Source organism: Onychomys torridus, chromosome 6 (genome assembly GCF_903995425.1).
Source record: "Onychomys torridus chromosome 6, mOncTor1.1, whole genome shotgun sequence".
Classification (NCBI taxonomy): Eukaryota; Metazoa; Chordata; class Mammalia; order Rodentia; family Cricetidae; genus Onychomys; species Onychomys torridus.
The window spans coordinates 134,145,022-134,162,628 of NC_050448.1; the positions used below are offsets into that span (position 1 = coordinate 134,145,022).

The window sequence follows — 17,607 nt, forward strand, 5'->3', positions numbered from 1 at the left end:
AAAAGTGGGAAGGGAAGTCCTACAACAAAAAGTTTTTGATTACAGTTGTGGAAAATGACCACACGAGTCGTGTGCTGAGATTTCAGAAATGGTGGACTTGATCAATGTTAGACACAAGAATAGTTCGATTGTAATACCTCACATTGAGCTGGCCAGGGACTAATGTTAAAACTATCTTTTAAATGTGTATGTGCTTTTGTGTATATGTGCTTGAATGTGTGTGGACAGATGGATGCATGTGGAGTGTCTTCTAGGATTGCTCTTACACACTCTTCCTTTGTGGAGACCAGCTATTTCTATCTTACTGAGAGCTGGCTGATGTAACTTCTCTGCCTTGCAGCCTTGCACTAGGATCCTGTCTCCACCTTCTGAGGCTGGATCATAGGCAGGCTGTAGTTTATCTGGGTATTTGGGATCTAAAGTCTAGTTCTCACTTGCCTGGCAAGTGCTTTGACCACTGAGCCCTCTCCACCCCCATAACCACTTATTTTCCACTGTCTGATCTATGCCCTCCACACTTTTTATGGCTCTCTCTCCTTCTGTTACCTTCATGTGCAATCACTACACAGTAATGAGAGAGCAGCTGCCTTTGGCATAATCACTCCTCTTACCCAACCATCAAACAGCTTGTAGATCAATGTGGCTTCCAAGGACAAAGTATCAGTACAAAAGTTAGCATTTGTTTTATATGGGAACTATGTATATATGCTGTATATTACTGTGTTCTGCAGAAAATTTTAATTTCATGATCAAGTGTCTTTTGGGGGTGTCAAGTTAAGGAAAACTAAACCATTTTCCTTAACAAAATTTTTCTAGGAATTTTGATATGAAAACATGATCCTCTGAAATCATCCTGAAATTTGTGTGTGTGTGTGTGTGTGTGTGTGTGTGTGTGTGTGTGTGTGTGTCCCTGCCCACACCCACTTGGATGTGGAACATCCTTCAACTTTCACACCTTGTGGATATGGTGTCAAGTCACGCCCACCTCTTTTAGTATTCTGATAATTTTTTAAGAGCCAGAGGAAGTCACATAAAGTCTGAAGTAAAGCTGTGGTTGACTTAGGATTTCAGTATAGTTATGTTTTCTCCAGAAGCAGGTGAAAAGAACTACCCTTGTTGTCAGACTGCTGCAACAAAATACCTGCAACATGGGAGCATAATTCATCAGCTTGAAAACAACAGCATGTGGGAAGTAGGACATTCCTTTGGTGCATATTCATCATACTGGTCTGAACATCTTTTGCACCATTCATCTCTGTTCAAAAGGTATCTGAACCATTTTAGCTTCCCTAGCATATGTTTTGAAATGTCAGCTCTGGGATGTAAAAGGCCACCAGGGCTTGTTATGTTATGAGTGGGGCCGTGAGTTACATTAGAATGTTTTGTAGCTTGAAGCCCCCATCAGACTGCTATGCTCCAGCCCACCAGTGGAACTGTGGGAGGGTTGAGTCTTTTTATCACTGTGCTGGGTCACAGGAAACTGAGGTGTGGATAACAGATGGCTGAGAAGACACCAGGTCACCACGAGCATTTCCAGAAGATCTGAGGCCTCTGGTGTGAAGCAATGTTAAGGAAAACAAGGTAGGTTTATACTCAGGCAAGTGTTTTCTGTGCAGATTGGAGGTGTGGCTCTCACATGAATCTTTACAGCAAAAGCAAGCAGACCCTTCTGCTTAGCCTGAGTCCATGGATTTACAGGATCTTACCAAGACCAGGCCACTTTGCTGCTCACATATTATCCAAGGTTCTAGTCTAGACTGATTTACAGTCTCAGTAGGTTTCTGATTGTGGGCTGAGCACCAGCTTTATGCAGGCTCATGACTTCCTCTCCTTCCCTTGTGTTTCCCTCTCCACATTCTCTATCTTTTTATACACCCCTGGCATTGAAGGATGAGGAGGACTGTAATTGTCATGGTAGATATTCTTGTATAGATACATACATAGTTAATATGAATGTTCCAAAAATCAAAATAGCTTTTTATTAAAGTAGACAATGTTTGTCTGGCATTTGTACCCAATGTAATAGTTCTATGAAAGCAAATGTCTCTGTTTCCCAAATCTTAGTTCTCATAGGAGCTGCCACTGACTGAACACTTGGCACCTTGGATTAACTAGTGAGCCCCTCAACCATGAGCTAGAGGTAATGCTACTCCCTCACACTGATGAACAAATGGAGCACAGAGACATTATGTGACTTGTAGAAGGTCACACAGCTGACAAGCAACTCGAACTCAGGTTACTTGACTGTGGAGCCTCTGCCTCAATTACTAAGTGATCATAGTTTGAAAAGTAAAACATTATGCATCCTCATCTAATGATTTTCCTTGCTATCCAAAGCAGCTTTTTATTAAAACCACCTGAAAGAGGAAGAGAGGCTCTTCACTCTTCTTGGAAATGGAGCAGGGAGGGGTCAAGCACAGAGTGGTTGCTGAGTCTGCCTCTCTGTCAACTGACTTTCAGCTGCAGCACTGGTATGGCAGAGTAGAAATTTTGTTTTAGTTGTATTTTATTTTATTAATTCTATGGAAATTCTTCTCTTATTTTTAAAATTACTGGTGACCCAATAGATAATCCACGTTCCAATAAGAAAGATGAGGTGCCATTTCTCATCCAGTTAGTGTCTGTGGTTTTTCTGGGGCCCAGAAAAAACTCTTATGTCTGTTGACCAACAGGGGAAGGTACTGAGGAAGGCCTGTCTGTGTCTATAACCAGGCCCTGTACAGATAGTCAGATATAATTTCCCCTGAAGTTTCAGTGAGACATAAAGGACAGTTCAGTGAGTAACTAGTGTCCCCAAGTCACTTTCTTCCTGGGGGAGTTCTTAGGTCCTTAAGGAAGGTGTTAGAGCACCTTGTCTGTCTTCTTATGTGGCTACATGCTCAGCTCAGTAGTGTTCTGTATCACTCTAACAGGATGCCTTACTCCAAGTGGAGGATAACTCTGCGTGCTGCATTTTAAAGAAAGATAAATTAACAAATAATCCTGCCAAACAGAGAATGTCTTGTCTTTGGAAATAATTGGTTCTTTTAAATAAAACAGGCTTATTTAACTATATTTGTTATTTTTCTGTGATTTATGAGACTTAATTTCATTGTTTTCTATTCTATGACTACTTTAACTTCTTTTCTTTTATCTTCTGTATGGATTTTTTTCAATTTCCTTCCCTCTGGTACTTTACAAGTTATAAATTTTATCTCTATTGAAGTGGATGCATTTTCATTTTTAGCATGCTATTTAATTTCATTTCCTGCATACTTTTGGAGTTCTTTATTTGTCAAGTAAATAGTCATTCTTAGCATGAGTAAGTGTTCTTTGCTAAGGAGGGCACAGCATAGGCCAGACACAGTCTCAGCACTGAGAAGGCAGCCATGGGCAAAACTGTGTTCTCTGAATCAATGCATTTCGCCTATGCATTTCTAGTTGTATGGGGTGGCACTGAACATGTACAGTCACATACTACTACTCTGTTGTCCTGATCAGATGAGGCTCTTTGTAGCTAATAAGCCTCCTCAGTGTTGCAACACACATACCCATTCTTCCTACACTCATCTGCTCATAAGTTTCATTTTTCATTTAAGATGACTAATGTTCAGATCAGAGCCCAGTATGTTCTCTGCACCAGAAGCTCTTGAGGTACAGCTGGGAATTGTGAGAGGTCTAGTAAAGCTTTCCGTTTTGCCTGGTGGTTGGAGAAACACTGTTTGATATGTGTGATTATGTAAATAAAAAGTCAGAAAATTTATGAGAAAAGCTTGTGCAATTTTGTTAAAACCAGTGTTCTCCATCAATTGGGCTACTTGGTCTGTGACAAAGCCTTAGCATTAGCAATTTGCTGAATACATGACACATCTATTCCAAACAGGTTGAAATCCTGATTTCAAAGTTAACTGAACTCATGGTTTTTCTCCTAGCCAAGACATTTCATAAACAGGAAAAATATAAAAGGACTACTCACTGTTCAGTCTTTCTATAACTTTATCTATAAAATATATAAATAAAAAGATCTGATGCATGCTATACTTACTCACAATTTCTTTTCTGGTAAGCATCTTATAACATATTAAGAACAATATGTCTTTTAAAAAATAATGGAACTAAGAATATTTTACATTTATACATTTTTTTTGTGTTTTTTACCTGTTATACCAATGTTACAATGCATCCGCTATCACCAAATACCTCTAAATCTAAACACTTACTCTTCATGACAACACTAAAATTTAGAAGATTTGACAATTTTAAGATAAATCTATTTAATAGGAACATTTCACTGGAGAGTTGGATTTGATGTTAAAGTTAACAGTTCATTTTAAGCTATGCATAATATACAATGATCTTGCATGGTAAATTTGCTAATTCATTCATGTCAGGCTAGTAGTATATTGCCTACATGCATAAACAAGTTATACTGCCAAAAAAGAAACTGCACACTTGACATAATTACTCATGACAAAATGTTACATCCTCACCTATTGAGTCAGGCAGCTGTTGCAACATATTGGATGATAGTAAGAGGTCCTCAAGGGCTTCACATCCAGAAATATCCATGTCAACCGTTTCTATCCTGTTTTTTGACATATCCAGGTATACCAACATCTTTAACTTCCCTATAGACTTGAAGACAGTGCATAAACTCAGGGTTAGTTGGGGAAATTTCAGAAGGCACTTGAAGCTGTAAAAACCGTGATGTTGTGAATTAATTTTAAAGCCACCATGACAATATGGAGGATATGGAAGCATCGATCAAATGAACACTGATTGGAAAGCACATTGGTGCATCCATTTTGAAACACAGAATCCCTACATGACCCACACACCCCTAGGACTATTCTACACAATTAAAAACACACATGTGCACGCAAATGCAGATGTCAAGCAGCAGCAGCCTAGCCCTGCCTCAGTGACTGCATGGGTAAGCAAAAGTGGCCTGCCCACAAAATGGATATTATTTGGCAGTGAATGAAGTGTTGAAATATGCTACAAAATAGCTGAACTTTGAAAGGTGCAAATCACAAGAGACCATATGTGTAGGAATACACTCATATACAATGTCCAGAACGGGTTATTTATAGACAGGAGGTAGAGAAGATTGCCAGAGATTTAGGATTGCTTTTAAGGGTGATGGAAATGTTCTAAAGTTAGGTTGTGATGATGTTTATTGTGAATCTACTAAAAAATCCACTGATTTGTAAATGCTTATGAATTATATCTTACTGCAGTGGTTATAGATAAATTCTGAGTCAATGCAGCAGTCAGAACACAACAGTTCTGAAATTTGCCAATGGAGAACTGAACATTGCATAGTATCCTTAAGGTTTAGATGTCTCAGAAAGATTTAAAATTATAATTTGGGCTTGATTCTGTTAATTAGAATGTGGGAAGCAAGGAGGTCTTTGTACTCACAGATAAGGACTAGGGGGAACCTGGAATGTTAAATATACAGGTTGTTCCTTCAAAGAGAGGAATACATAACCTGTCATCCACCCAGAAGTAATCCCCAGACCTTTATCATAGGCTTGTTTTCTCAGTCAATCTACAGAACCCATGTTTATGGAAGGTGTCACATGTACTTCACAAAGAGTTTTGATATAATTATGTCTGATTTTTATCTAGCTTAGTTTGTTCCTCAAAGAGATTCATATATTCTTTATTGTGTGTATGGAATTGAATTAACCAGGAAAGTCTTCAGCAAGTTGTGCTGTGTTTAAATATGCCTAAAATGAACTATTCAGTTCATTTGCACTGAAGTTCGAACCAACATTGGCTACTTAGATATGTTGTTGAACCAAACTTCTTTCTTGCCTCTCCAAGATCATTGCTCTGTTAGCCATGGTGGTTACAGAGACCCCTGCATTAGAGGTTCAACATTCTTCTCATTCACCAGCCCTTTATGAAATTCTCTGTTAAATGCCAGGCAGTTGTATCTGGGAAGAAACTTGTCTGGATGAAGACAAGACATTTTAAAAATTTGAAACAAATTATCATTGTGAAGTGCAGGCTTGTCTTCAGCTCAGAACATTTCTTCTTCCTTCTTCCTAGGGTTATGATCATACCTGCTCAACACTATGATAGTCAAAATGAGATTTTTATCTTTAGGGAGTTTACATTAGTGAAGGCAACATCCAAAGAATCAAAAAATACCCTTGATATGTGCATGAAAATTCATGTGGGAAATACCACAGAAGAAAGGGGGAAGGACTGTCCAGTAGTGGTCATTTGTCAAGAAAGTGGAAACCCAAAGGAATGAAGATGGTTCAGTAAATAAAGTGCCTGCTGCAGAAGCCCAAGAACCCCAGTTCAATCCCTGGCACCCATGCAGAAAGTCTGGCATGGTGGTATATGCTTGCAATCCTAGGACTAGGGAGGTGGAGGCAAGCTCATCAGCCAGCCTAGCTGAATCAATGAGCTCCAGGTATAGCAAGAGATGCTGTCTCAAAAGATAAAATGGAGACTGATTAAGGAGGGCACCTAATATTGATCTTAGGACTCTACATGTGTGTACACTATACTCATACTAGCACACAAAGAAAGCAAAAGAGGGAATCTGCAAGAGAGACTAGCTCTCACATTCACAGAGAAGCTTGAAAAAATATGACATGTTGAGAGATTTAATAACTTTGACTGAAGTTTGCTGAGCTCAGGTTTTCAAGAAGAGGACTGCTGTAAAAAGGTGTGAAAACTCTAACTTGTAGGCAAGAGGAACTATTAAAAGGTTTGTAAGACAGGGAATGACTTGATCAGATCTGTGCTCAGAAAAGAATAACACCAGGGAACTTTTAAAATGGCAGATTCATGATTAGAATCAAGGAAGTCCACTAGAGGTGCTGAACTGTGGGCTTGAGGCATCCACAACAATCATGCATCAAAAATATGCAAAGCTGCTGGGTGTGGTGGAGGAGCTCAAGTTAGCATTCACATTATAGTGGCTGTTATCCATAATACAGAAAGCTTTAAGACATTTGGAAGATGCAAATAGTTATAGGCAAACATTAAATCACTTCTTATAAGAGACTGCAGCATCTGTGGATCTTGTCCTGTGGTTGCAGGATCTTGGAAGAGTCCCCTAGACACCAAGGGACTACTGACTGCTGGACAGAGTCTTTTGTCTGTATAGTAGTCAGATACCTAAGGCAGTGGACTTGAGGAGGAAGAGAGATGGGCTCAAGGAAGATGTGAAGTCAAATCAAGGGTTTCTGACTGACTACTTAGGGTAGGAGGGTCAGCTCCTACCAGTGGTCACTAAACTTGTGGGCAGACAACAGAAAACAGCTAGGTAAAATCCTTCATCTTGTTTTGTTTCATGATGTTTGCAGACAGCTGCCTCATACTTTGGTTGCTCAACACTTCACTCATTTGATCCACTTAGGAACACCTTACCATTTGTCTTACTTATTTGGCAGATTCTAAATAAACCAGCAAAATTAATTAATAGACAAACACTTGGCACTGAGCTAAAGGTTTTATATTGAGAGTCGCTGGTAGCAAAAGTCCGTGAGAGTATACAGCAGTGACAACTAGTGTTCAGAAGGTCAACCTATCAGAACTAAGTGTTCTGCTAGAGGAAACCATCATGCAAGATGTTATGGAATTATTTCCTTTTGAATGAATTGGCTGTCTCTTGTTGTAAACTTCTTGTGCAATAACAGCTATGATTGTTTCCATTTACTATGCATTTCCATGTTATGTGTACATGTACTCTCATGATTGCATCTCAATCTTATGGGCACACATAATTGTGGCTAGTCTAGAAGATGGTTTCTTATTTAACTGAATAATTTTTATGAATAGAGACATACTAAAATATGCTTCATACTAGATCTACTGTTCCATGTAGACTGTAATACTTAGAGGTCTTACTCTCCATCCTCAGCCACTGACAAGGTAAATATTGGCCAAAGTGTCTTTGTAGAACTTTCACAGAGCAGAATTGCAGGTGCCTGGCCTTGTTAGATCAAAGCTCTTCAGAAGAATTATAGTGAACCAGAAGTGATAGTGCAGGTGTTTGGTCTTGGTATATCTTAGTCCTTCAAGAGATCAATAACAACTATGTTGCCCTAAGCTTCCTCCACCAGCACCTCCCCACTCTGATTCAAATAACAACACTTTGTATTTAATTCTATGCCAGTTCTTAAGGCAAGATTTTAGGCTTAGTAGACTAATTATATACAGGTCCTGAGATTCAGGTGACTAACAGAAAAATGCTAGTAACTGACTAATCATATCTGGATATTATTAATCATATAAAATCATACACATATTCTTTGCCTTTTCCTTAAATCTCTTATTGGTTTAATTTCTTTCCTTGTAGTCCTTGTAGCTATCTCTTTAACAGATAGCCAGAACTTTTTACAACTTACAGCTGTTGTCAATCACCAATTAAACTGACTAAGTCATTACCAAGTGTGACTCTTATCAGAATACTTCTCCCTGAGAGTTTACTTTGTAGTTCTACTAACAAGTTGTTAATGAATGGAGATATATATATATATATATATATATATATATATATATATATATATATATATATAATATGGAAAAATAAGGAAAAAAGATAGAAAAGACCTAGATAGATATGAGAGAACAGCAAGAAAAGAATTGATGGAGAAGAACAAAGATGAGGATGGAGATGGAAAGAACTAGGTAGAATGATGAGAGAACAGCAGAAGGGACTGAGAGCAGAAGGACTGAGAGGAGCTAAGTATAAGAACAGAAAAGGAACTGTGTAGATAAAATTGGCTGAGAAGAATAAAGTGAATGAATGGACTAAAGAACTCAGTGTGCTTAGACTCATTGAATATCCCTCAGATTAGAATCCTCAGCTGGTTGTTAGACTCTTCCACGGACCCTGGGAGCACACAATATAGGCTGGGCCTATTATTGTTTGTGATAGTTTTATATATATATATAATATTCTATATTCTTGTGATGCAATTTGCCATGCACACCAACTACTCTCTCCCTGGGCCTGTTAGGAAAGCAGACTCTCCAGCCCACCTCAGATCTGCTCTTCACAGCTGCCTCTAGCAGGCACTCATGCTTAGAGCTTAAGATTGTGAATGAAGTTTCCTAGGAAGCACAGACAATGACAAGTTTAGCACAGAGTCCTCGACAGAGGACAGGAGGGACAAGGAAGGGAGGAAGCTGACCTGTACATCTGAGGAAGTTGACCTGTGAGGAAATCCCCAGCAAAGCTTCCCAAAAATTCTGTAGCTGAGCTCCCCAACCCCATAGGTGTCTGAGCAGGGGCTGAGGGGTTGGGTCTTTGTGTCCTGCATTTGTGGATTATTGGAGGAGCGTTATCCAGAATGGGGTTTTGACCTTGAGTGAGGAGTCAAATTCAGAAAAGGGGGTCTGAAGAGGCCAGAGGAGCTGCATGCAGTGTTCCCAGAAGCTGCCAAACAGAGAACGTTCTTTATTCCTGAGGCCACATTAGCTCACACTTTCTGTGTGCCATTCCCAGGTTGCTCTGAGGATAAGGGCCGGAACTGAAATTGAATCTGCTTGGATTGGACTAAAGATCTTTCCGATCCCACACCCCTCATTAACTCAGAGCTTCATCCTGCATCTTTAGGTCCCTGTGAAGCTGTGTGGAAGCTATGTAGAAGCAGACATTAGAGGAGCCGGCCCTCCAAAACAGAGGAAAGGAAGGCAGTAGGTGGCATTTCCCCAGCTCAGAAGAACATCACTTTATAAAAAACTGCCACTTTGCTACTCATGCCCACCCCACGGAAGTATGAGTCATGGTAGTCCTCTCTTTTCCAGGAGTAAAAGACTCTGTGCTTTTGCATTGTATTCCTCCTCTATCCTTTAATCAGAAGAAGGATCTTTCATTCTTGAAGCTGTTCTCAATGCTGCCTTGCTGCCTCCTGCACAGACTGGCATCCTCCGTGCAGTTTCAAAACATTCTGCAGAAGACAAATAATACTTGGGTGTTTATTGTTGAGTCTTTCAAACCTTCTACAGGTACCCTACCCTGCAGCAAAGGTCTCCTGCCCTTGGGAAGGTTGACTTGCCCAGCACTACTCTAGGTGCACACGGATCCATAGGTGAGTGACAGACGTAGAAATCACAAGATGAGGAAGATGTCAGAATATTCAGAAACAACATAAATTCATGCACTACTTGGTCAGAGTTTGGTGTATGAACTTTAGATTGGGGGTTGTAAGATGGAGCTTTGTAGAAGATGAAATTCTTGGTTATTCTATTTGCCTCTGAGTTATTAAAAAACGAGTAAAATAAATCAAGAGTCTAGGCTTCTAAAAGTATATTAACTTAATATGTTAGAATGCAAGAGCAAGGGAAACAGTGGATTTGCTTTTTCCCCCACACCTTTTCAGAGTAAATATTAAGGGTTATTCATCTTTGGGACTGACTGATAGATAGGATTGCTGACTGCACTGGAAATGAGCAGGTAGCCAAGGTCACATAGAACTGGATAGCAGGCTGGGTCACTTAAGCTGGGAGGAGTGGGGTATTCACACACAGGGCAGAGCAAAGTGTCAAATGAAGGCATACTAAATAAAATTAACCATGGACCACAGCTGAGCTAGTGGATTAGATGCAAAAGTTTCAAAAGAGACAGGTTGGACAAGATTGTTTGTCTCACCATTTACTCATTTATACCTTTGGATTCTGCAAATGTAACCACTGTAGAAAGTGCAGTAACTCCAGTTCTCATCTGTACTTTCTACAGGTTCTAGAGAATGCATTCACACACACACTGTGAGGTCAGACATTGACGTACAAGAGCAGCTGCTTTGACTTACAGCCCCAGGACTTACTGGCACTGTGACCCTGGGCTGCACAGAACATACTCATAGGGTTTCTTTGAGGATCCAGAGTGAACATTTATAAGCCAACTAGGCAGTGCCTTGAACAGTATATGCAAAGTAAGTGGCTTTGAGTAAATGAATATCAAGAAGCTGGTACAAACTTGCATCTAGGTAACATTCCATATCTGTTCAGGAATTAAGAGGTATTTTGTCTGCATTCTCTAGGACTGTACATACACTGGCCTCCTTTCATTCACAGGGATAAGTTCTAAGAAATCCCATGGAAGTCTGAAACTGTGCTTGTGACTCAGTCCTATACAGACTGTGGCTCTCTCTCTCTATCTACCCATGATAAAATTTATCAAGTAAACAGCAACAGCTAGCAATGAAATATTAGAACAACAGACTATTAAAATCTACTATAAGCTGGGCATGGCAGTGCACACCTTTCATCTCAGTACTTGGGAAGCAGAGGCAGGTTGAATCTCTGAGTTCGAGGCTAGCCTGGTCTTCAGAGCTAGTTCCAGAAAAGACAGGGCTACACAGAGAAGCCTTTGTCTAAAAAAGAACCCCAAAATAAATAAGTAAAAATAACTTACCACTTAAATTCATACATTTTCATTTCAGGAATCACTATTATGTGAGCCTCCCAAATAGTGTAGTTGAGGGAATTGACTGTAAGATCTCTGTGACTCTGACACTGGCACAGTTTCTGATCATATTGGCCAACAGTTTATATGAATCAATAATCATAGACTTCCTGGTTTGTGTCCGTGGTGCTGTGGATGTAGCCCTTTCAAAGTTAAAAAAAATGCTTTTTTCCTTAATCTTTATCAAGATATCCCCTTTTCTTTGGCCTCTTGTTTGTTCATAGAGAACAAATGTTGTGTGCACATTAACTTTAAAATAATTTAAAGAAAATTCTAAAGGAGAGTAAAATTTGCTTTGAGGAAATGTTAAAACCTCTGTCTTAGCTGAAAAATGATTCTCTCTACCTGTCTGGACCCTTAGTCCAGTGACATCTGTGTTGAGGTGGCCAGAAAAGGCAGGTAGTAGGGGATTGGTCTGCTGCATGTGTGAGCACACACTCTTCCCAGTGCATGGCCAGGAACAGCAAGGTTGCTATTGGAAGTCATTTTCTCAGGAGATGGAAACTTCATCAGCAGTCTACCTGCAGAAGCCAACAGGCAAACCTGCTCCATGACGGAACCATCCCTTCACAGAAAGAAAACCTGACTCTGGTTCAGCTTGTGTTGGAAGCTGTGTGATCCTTGTGATTTTTCAAAGGTGTAAGTGGTTCTACTGAATAAGAAGCAAACAGGGAAAGCTATTCACTTTGTGGAAGAGCTCTAACAGCAAGAGGAAAGACAGCTGTATAGTTAGTTACCTGTGAGAATATGGTTGCTTTTGTAAAATACAGTGTATGAAAAATTGAACTATGAACTTAACAGCTTTTAAAATCCAGTGAGTAGAATGAGGGGCATCAAGGGAACTCTTAGCTTTTCTCTTTTTGCAACTCACAGAAGACATAAAACATTAAAAACAAATTCACGAGAAGCACTTGGTGGCTGAATCCCTAAAAAGTATTAATTTGCTTCCCAAGCACTGAAAATGGAGATGTGGGATGAATGATTAAAAACATAACCATCCTGCAGCAAGTCAGAGCACACTCATGGTAAAGCTTACGTACCCCAGGCAGCACTTGCAATGCATTATTATCCATCCATAGCTCCCTCAAATTCTGTATTTGATCCAGAACTTCAGGCTGATTGAGAGGCAGAGAGAAAGAGAAGAGAGATAAACCAAATCAGTTTTCTGTGATCACACTAGATGTCATTTCTCAAATCTTGAGCTTTTGTTTAGGAATCTATTATTAATCTAAAAAATTGCAAGTTTAATAACAGACCTCCAAAAAACCTAGTCTAGGGATAGTGAACCTAGAATCACCTGGAATCTATCAGAACAATTATAAAAATTAAGACCTATTACCCAGAGATATTAACCTATTTCTTTAATATATTCCAATTATCTTTCATATTATTAATTGTTCTTTGACTACTTGGTAGATTTATTATTCATATAATGCAAGCCTTTTTCTTTTAAAAAAATTAACTTTTATTTATTTTTCATGTGTATGGGAGTACTACTTGCATGTATGTCTGTGCACCATATGTATGTAGTACCTGTGGGGACTAGAAAGCCTGGAACTTGAACTGGAGTTGCAGATGGGTTATGAGCCTCAGTGTGGATGACGGCAATTGAATCTGGAAGAACAGTCAGTACTCTTAACTGCTGAGCCATCTCTTCAGCCCAAGCGACATCAGCATTTGAAAACCAAGGCACTACCATTTTGTGACACTGTAGATTTACTGTGGCTCTTTGCACACAATTGGTTCTTACTTTGTGTATCTGAGCACCACATACAAATGCCTGTGGGCATAGAGCATTGTAGAACTGTGACATGATCCTCAGGATCTGAGCCTTTGACTTCCTATCTCTTCATTTTTGTCACTAAAGAACTACTGTTGATGATGAGATGTGAAGCCTTAAAGTGACCCATGAGTCACTTCTCTCTGTAGGTCAGGCCCATTAAACTTTCCCACATCCTTTTTGCCTGAGAAACCTAGGTCACTCTGGGTATATAAATTAGGATTTTACTGATAAAAAATCATAAAGAAATTTATTTTAAAACATTTCTTGGTACACATATGACTTTAGGATTTAGTGAAAGCAAAAGCAAATGTATGTAATAATGGAAATGTTTATTTTAACAAAAAGAACTAAACTTCTAGATATGTGATACTGTAGAATTTAGAGTGTCTTCAACATTTCTCAGAGTTGATTGGTATTTTGATTCTATAACAATGCTAAGAATATTGCTTTACACACACCCCATAGAAAAAGAAAAACACTTGTTTTTTAAGAAATGTTGGAAATTCTATCCCAATCTCAAGCTAAAATTTACTAGATGCATTTTTACAAATGACTTTATTTCTTCTGAATGTTCAGATCATTGGTCTTTAGGTTGTTTTTCACTCTTTACCCTTTCAGTTTTGTTGGATAACATCTAAAATCTGCAACTCACAAAGGAAGCCTAACTTCAGATTAAGAAACTTTCTTTCACTTTTACTGAAATCTTTTATTTAACAACACACTTGCTTTATTATAAGCCCTTTGGCTCTTACAAGTGGTAAATGTTTTATTCATGAATTTCATAGCCCTTGTTTGAAACCCCGATACACAAAATTGGATGACTGAAATTGCTCAGCACTTGATGAAAAGCCTACTTATGATTCTCTCAGTTGTGATGTACAACATGCCTTGAGATTGTCTAACCTCTTCAGTTAATTTCTCTGGAGACAGAAAGGTCACATCCATAGTGTTTGAGACTGTTTCAAGGTTAAATTAATTTTATTCTTCTCTGTTTTGTTTCAGAATCAATCCCATTAAAATGCCCATAAAAATTTAAAGCTTTATTTTAATACATCCACTTTCCATACTATATAGGAAGAAAATGATGTTATATTTCATAATTGTTGAATGAACAAATAGGTATTCTAGTGATAATAATGAAAGGCACCACTGAGAAAATGTAATTGATTCATAATTAATTAAAATGCTTTAAGTCATAAGCTCTTATGAATATTTTAATGTCTATGAATTTAATATATCCCATTTAAATACTCAGATGAGTATATTCTTGGAATAGGGGAAAAAATGACATGATGTGAGGAAGGAGAGCCAATATGTGAAATGATGAAATTAGCATAGCAAAAGATCTAAAGATGCTGGAATGCTGGCCAGTTCTCAAGAAGTGACAGTTGGTAGAGGCTCGTGTAGTGTCTTATGTGCCTAGACCATGCTCAGAAGTCTGGAAGCAGAAGCTGAACAAAATTGAGAATTTCAGTAAAGAGTGACCTTGGTATTCACTGTGAATTCATTCACTCTACAGACAACTCCTCCACACAAGAAGAAACTATAGCACCTGGGAATGTAATCAGACAGTGGCAGGGCTGTCCTGTGTCTGTTTCTTTGAATGCCCTATTCTATAGATGCCAGTAGATTGTGTATGAATGACAGAATTTTGCTTCCTCTGAATGCTCAAGTGCAAAGATGTCTTTAACAAGGACTTAAGCAGCATGTCTGGAGATAGTGCTAGAGGATAAATGGCTAAGGTGATCTAGAGTGGAGAAGAATGGTTGCCACAGACACTTATCTTTAAAATTAGCAGAGTTGTTATAAGGAAACAGGGCTGGTTTCATTTAATTCCACAGTTGGACTAGAAATAATTATCAGAGTCACAGGGACAGAACAAAGTCTGCATCAGTGGATAGGGAATGTTCCCAGTTAGATGTGTTCAAAGGAAATAACATATTCCCCTTTCAGATACAGTGGCTCCTCTATTGAATAAACATGTAATTGCTTAGAAAAGCATAAATAATAAAATAACCAACAACAAAAGCTAACACTTGTTGGGCACTCACTATAGCAAGACACTTTTAAAAGTTTTTGTTTGTGTTTTTGAGATAGGGCTTCAAACACACCAGACTGGCCTCAAACTCACTGTGTAGCCAGGGATGACTTTGAATTTCTGACACTTTCACGTGTACTCCGGGGTCACCTTTGTTTCCCACTCCTCCCAAAGCAAATTATTTGTAGAAATGCTCCTGAAAGCCCATCTGAATTGAACAGAAAAGCAACCGATGCTCATAATTGGTAGTTTCTTCAATTCCTTTTCAATCACTCTTTTGGATAACACACTGATTGCCATCACAGTGATCATTATCACTCCTGCAGTCTCAGTTGTGAAGATACCATTTGTTGACCACCCCTCCTTACATGGTTGTTTAACTTAGCCCAGTATCCCAGAAGACCCATATAACAGTTACCAGTGCATCTTATTCTCTATTGGCCTCTGTCCTTCCTTCCCAAGTGTAGATGCATTATGAACAGTTTCTCAGCATATCATTTAGCAAACTCTTGGCATAGTCTTCTGAGCTTGGCATGGTTGAACAGGACTCAGCCTATTCTGCAACTGTACCAAGAATTGTTGGAGAAAGTTTCAATTTGGCTATTGACTTCCCTTTATATTCCTGACAAATGCCTCAAGTGGGGGATTGGATGCTTGCTATTCAACCATTGTCCTCCAGGAAATTGCCTCTCACTCTGAAGATGACGATTTTTTTTTTTTTACCCTCGTCCAAAGTGTCATCTCCTATTCTCCCTCCACCCCCACTACTGCTCCCTGAAGTGGTAACAGTCCAAACAGGCTGACTCGAACCATCTGAAACTTGAGATCAGGCTCTCATGTGCATTAGAAGACACATTTCTAAGACAATTAATCAAGACATTTCTCTTGCTGTACAGATTTCCTCTTTCTTTTATTTTTCTGGTGCCAGGGGTGGTAGCTCACTCCTCTAACCACTACTTGGCTAAGGGTACAGAGTATGACCTTGACTTATAAATGAGACAAAACCAAAACAAACAATGGCAAACCATTAAAAAATTCCAAACAAAACAATAACAAAAAACCCAATCACTGCCCTTCTTCATCTCAATGTTTGAAATGCTGAAAATATTTAGATACACTCTACAAGCATTTTTATCACTACACATTTCTAAGAGCTAAACTACAAAAACATAGAAGTTTTATTTCTTCTGCACCAGAGAACTATTTTTTCAATTTAGATATTTCAACAAATGAAAAAAAATCAGTTATGTTCTTCTTGGTAAGCCAAAACCATCCTTCAACCTGAAGAGTTCTACACTGGCAATTGTAAACTCTGGAGCAAGGCATGCCTCTCTGAATCCCTGCACTTAAACCATGTACCTGTTGCAAAAATACTGGCAGTGACCCCTGAAAATCATGAAGAGGCATTGAGAAAACAAGATACCTCAGTGAGCACTGTGTAATTCAGAACTGGAGTTGTCTTCAAGCCATAGTCAGGCATAGAAAACTGTTTATTTTTATCAATCTGTATGCATCTTGTCCATTTACTGAAACAGAAAATCTCAGAGGAATTGTGTCGCCCATCTGTGATCAGTGAGCATCTCATTGAATGAAAGCAGGAGTCAACATGTGTCTGCATTATCTTTTCTGCCTCAGAGTGCACAGGGTGGACAGATAAATATATAATTCAGAGTCAGAGATTGTGGCAAATGTTATAATCATAAGTGCTAAAGGAAACACTAAATCAGCTGGCTGGATACTACTAGTCTCTCTGCCCAACCACTCCATCACAGTTATTGAAAGCAAAGAGTGCACTCCTCTGTATATTTTTAAACATACCGTTGTTTCCACATCACTTAGTTGCTCTTTCATAGTCTCAGTCTTACCTTTCTCTGTATGAATTCTCTCATGTGAACAACACCAATTAACAATATGTTTTAAAACTTGGTTTTAAACAAGAATTGAATGAACTATTTGCCAGGTGTATTAATGTCAACACAGTTCTATATCAGTGCACCTAAACTACCTTCATGGTCCTGCACTGACCCCTTTGTTAACCCCCATTTGAGGGTGAGTTAGTAAAGTTATATATAGGACTCAAAATTACATGCTCAATTGTTTTTATTATAATATTTTTCCTTTGTTTAGTCAAACTTTTATATTATAAATGAGCAAAGAGTTTTTGGGTTGTAACTTCAACCTATGTCAGTTACAAACATGCCAGTTTTGTTAAGCCAATATGCATTTCATCAACTTCAAATAATATATGGTCTTGGCTACACAATTTTTCTAATATTTATAATTCTGGAACTCTGGAAGAGCTATCCTCACATACTTTAACCTTACCAGCTTTCTGCCCTCACTTGTAATAGAAACCTGTGTCCT

At 38.7% G+C, this 17,607-nt stretch overlaps 1 protein-coding gene across 12 annotated transcripts in view; it reads right to left on the reverse strand.

The window, feature by feature from the left end:
* Lrrc7 (leucine rich repeat containing 7) overlaps positions 1 to 17,607 on the reverse strand; it is a 357,320-nt gene that overhangs the window by 116,680 nt on the left and 223,033 nt on the right. For all 12 annotated transcript variants that reach the window (XM_036190947.1, XM_036190946.1, XM_036190949.1 and 9 more), the window contains 2 exons: positions 12,463 to 12,537; positions 4,470 to 4,614 (listed from right to left, as the gene is read on the reverse strand). In XM_036190947.1, coding sequence (XP_036046840.1) covers positions 4,470 to 4,614; positions 12,463 to 12,537 — 220 coding nt within the window. The remainder of the gene's footprint in view (positions 1 to 4,469; positions 4,615 to 12,462; positions 12,538 to 17,607) is intronic.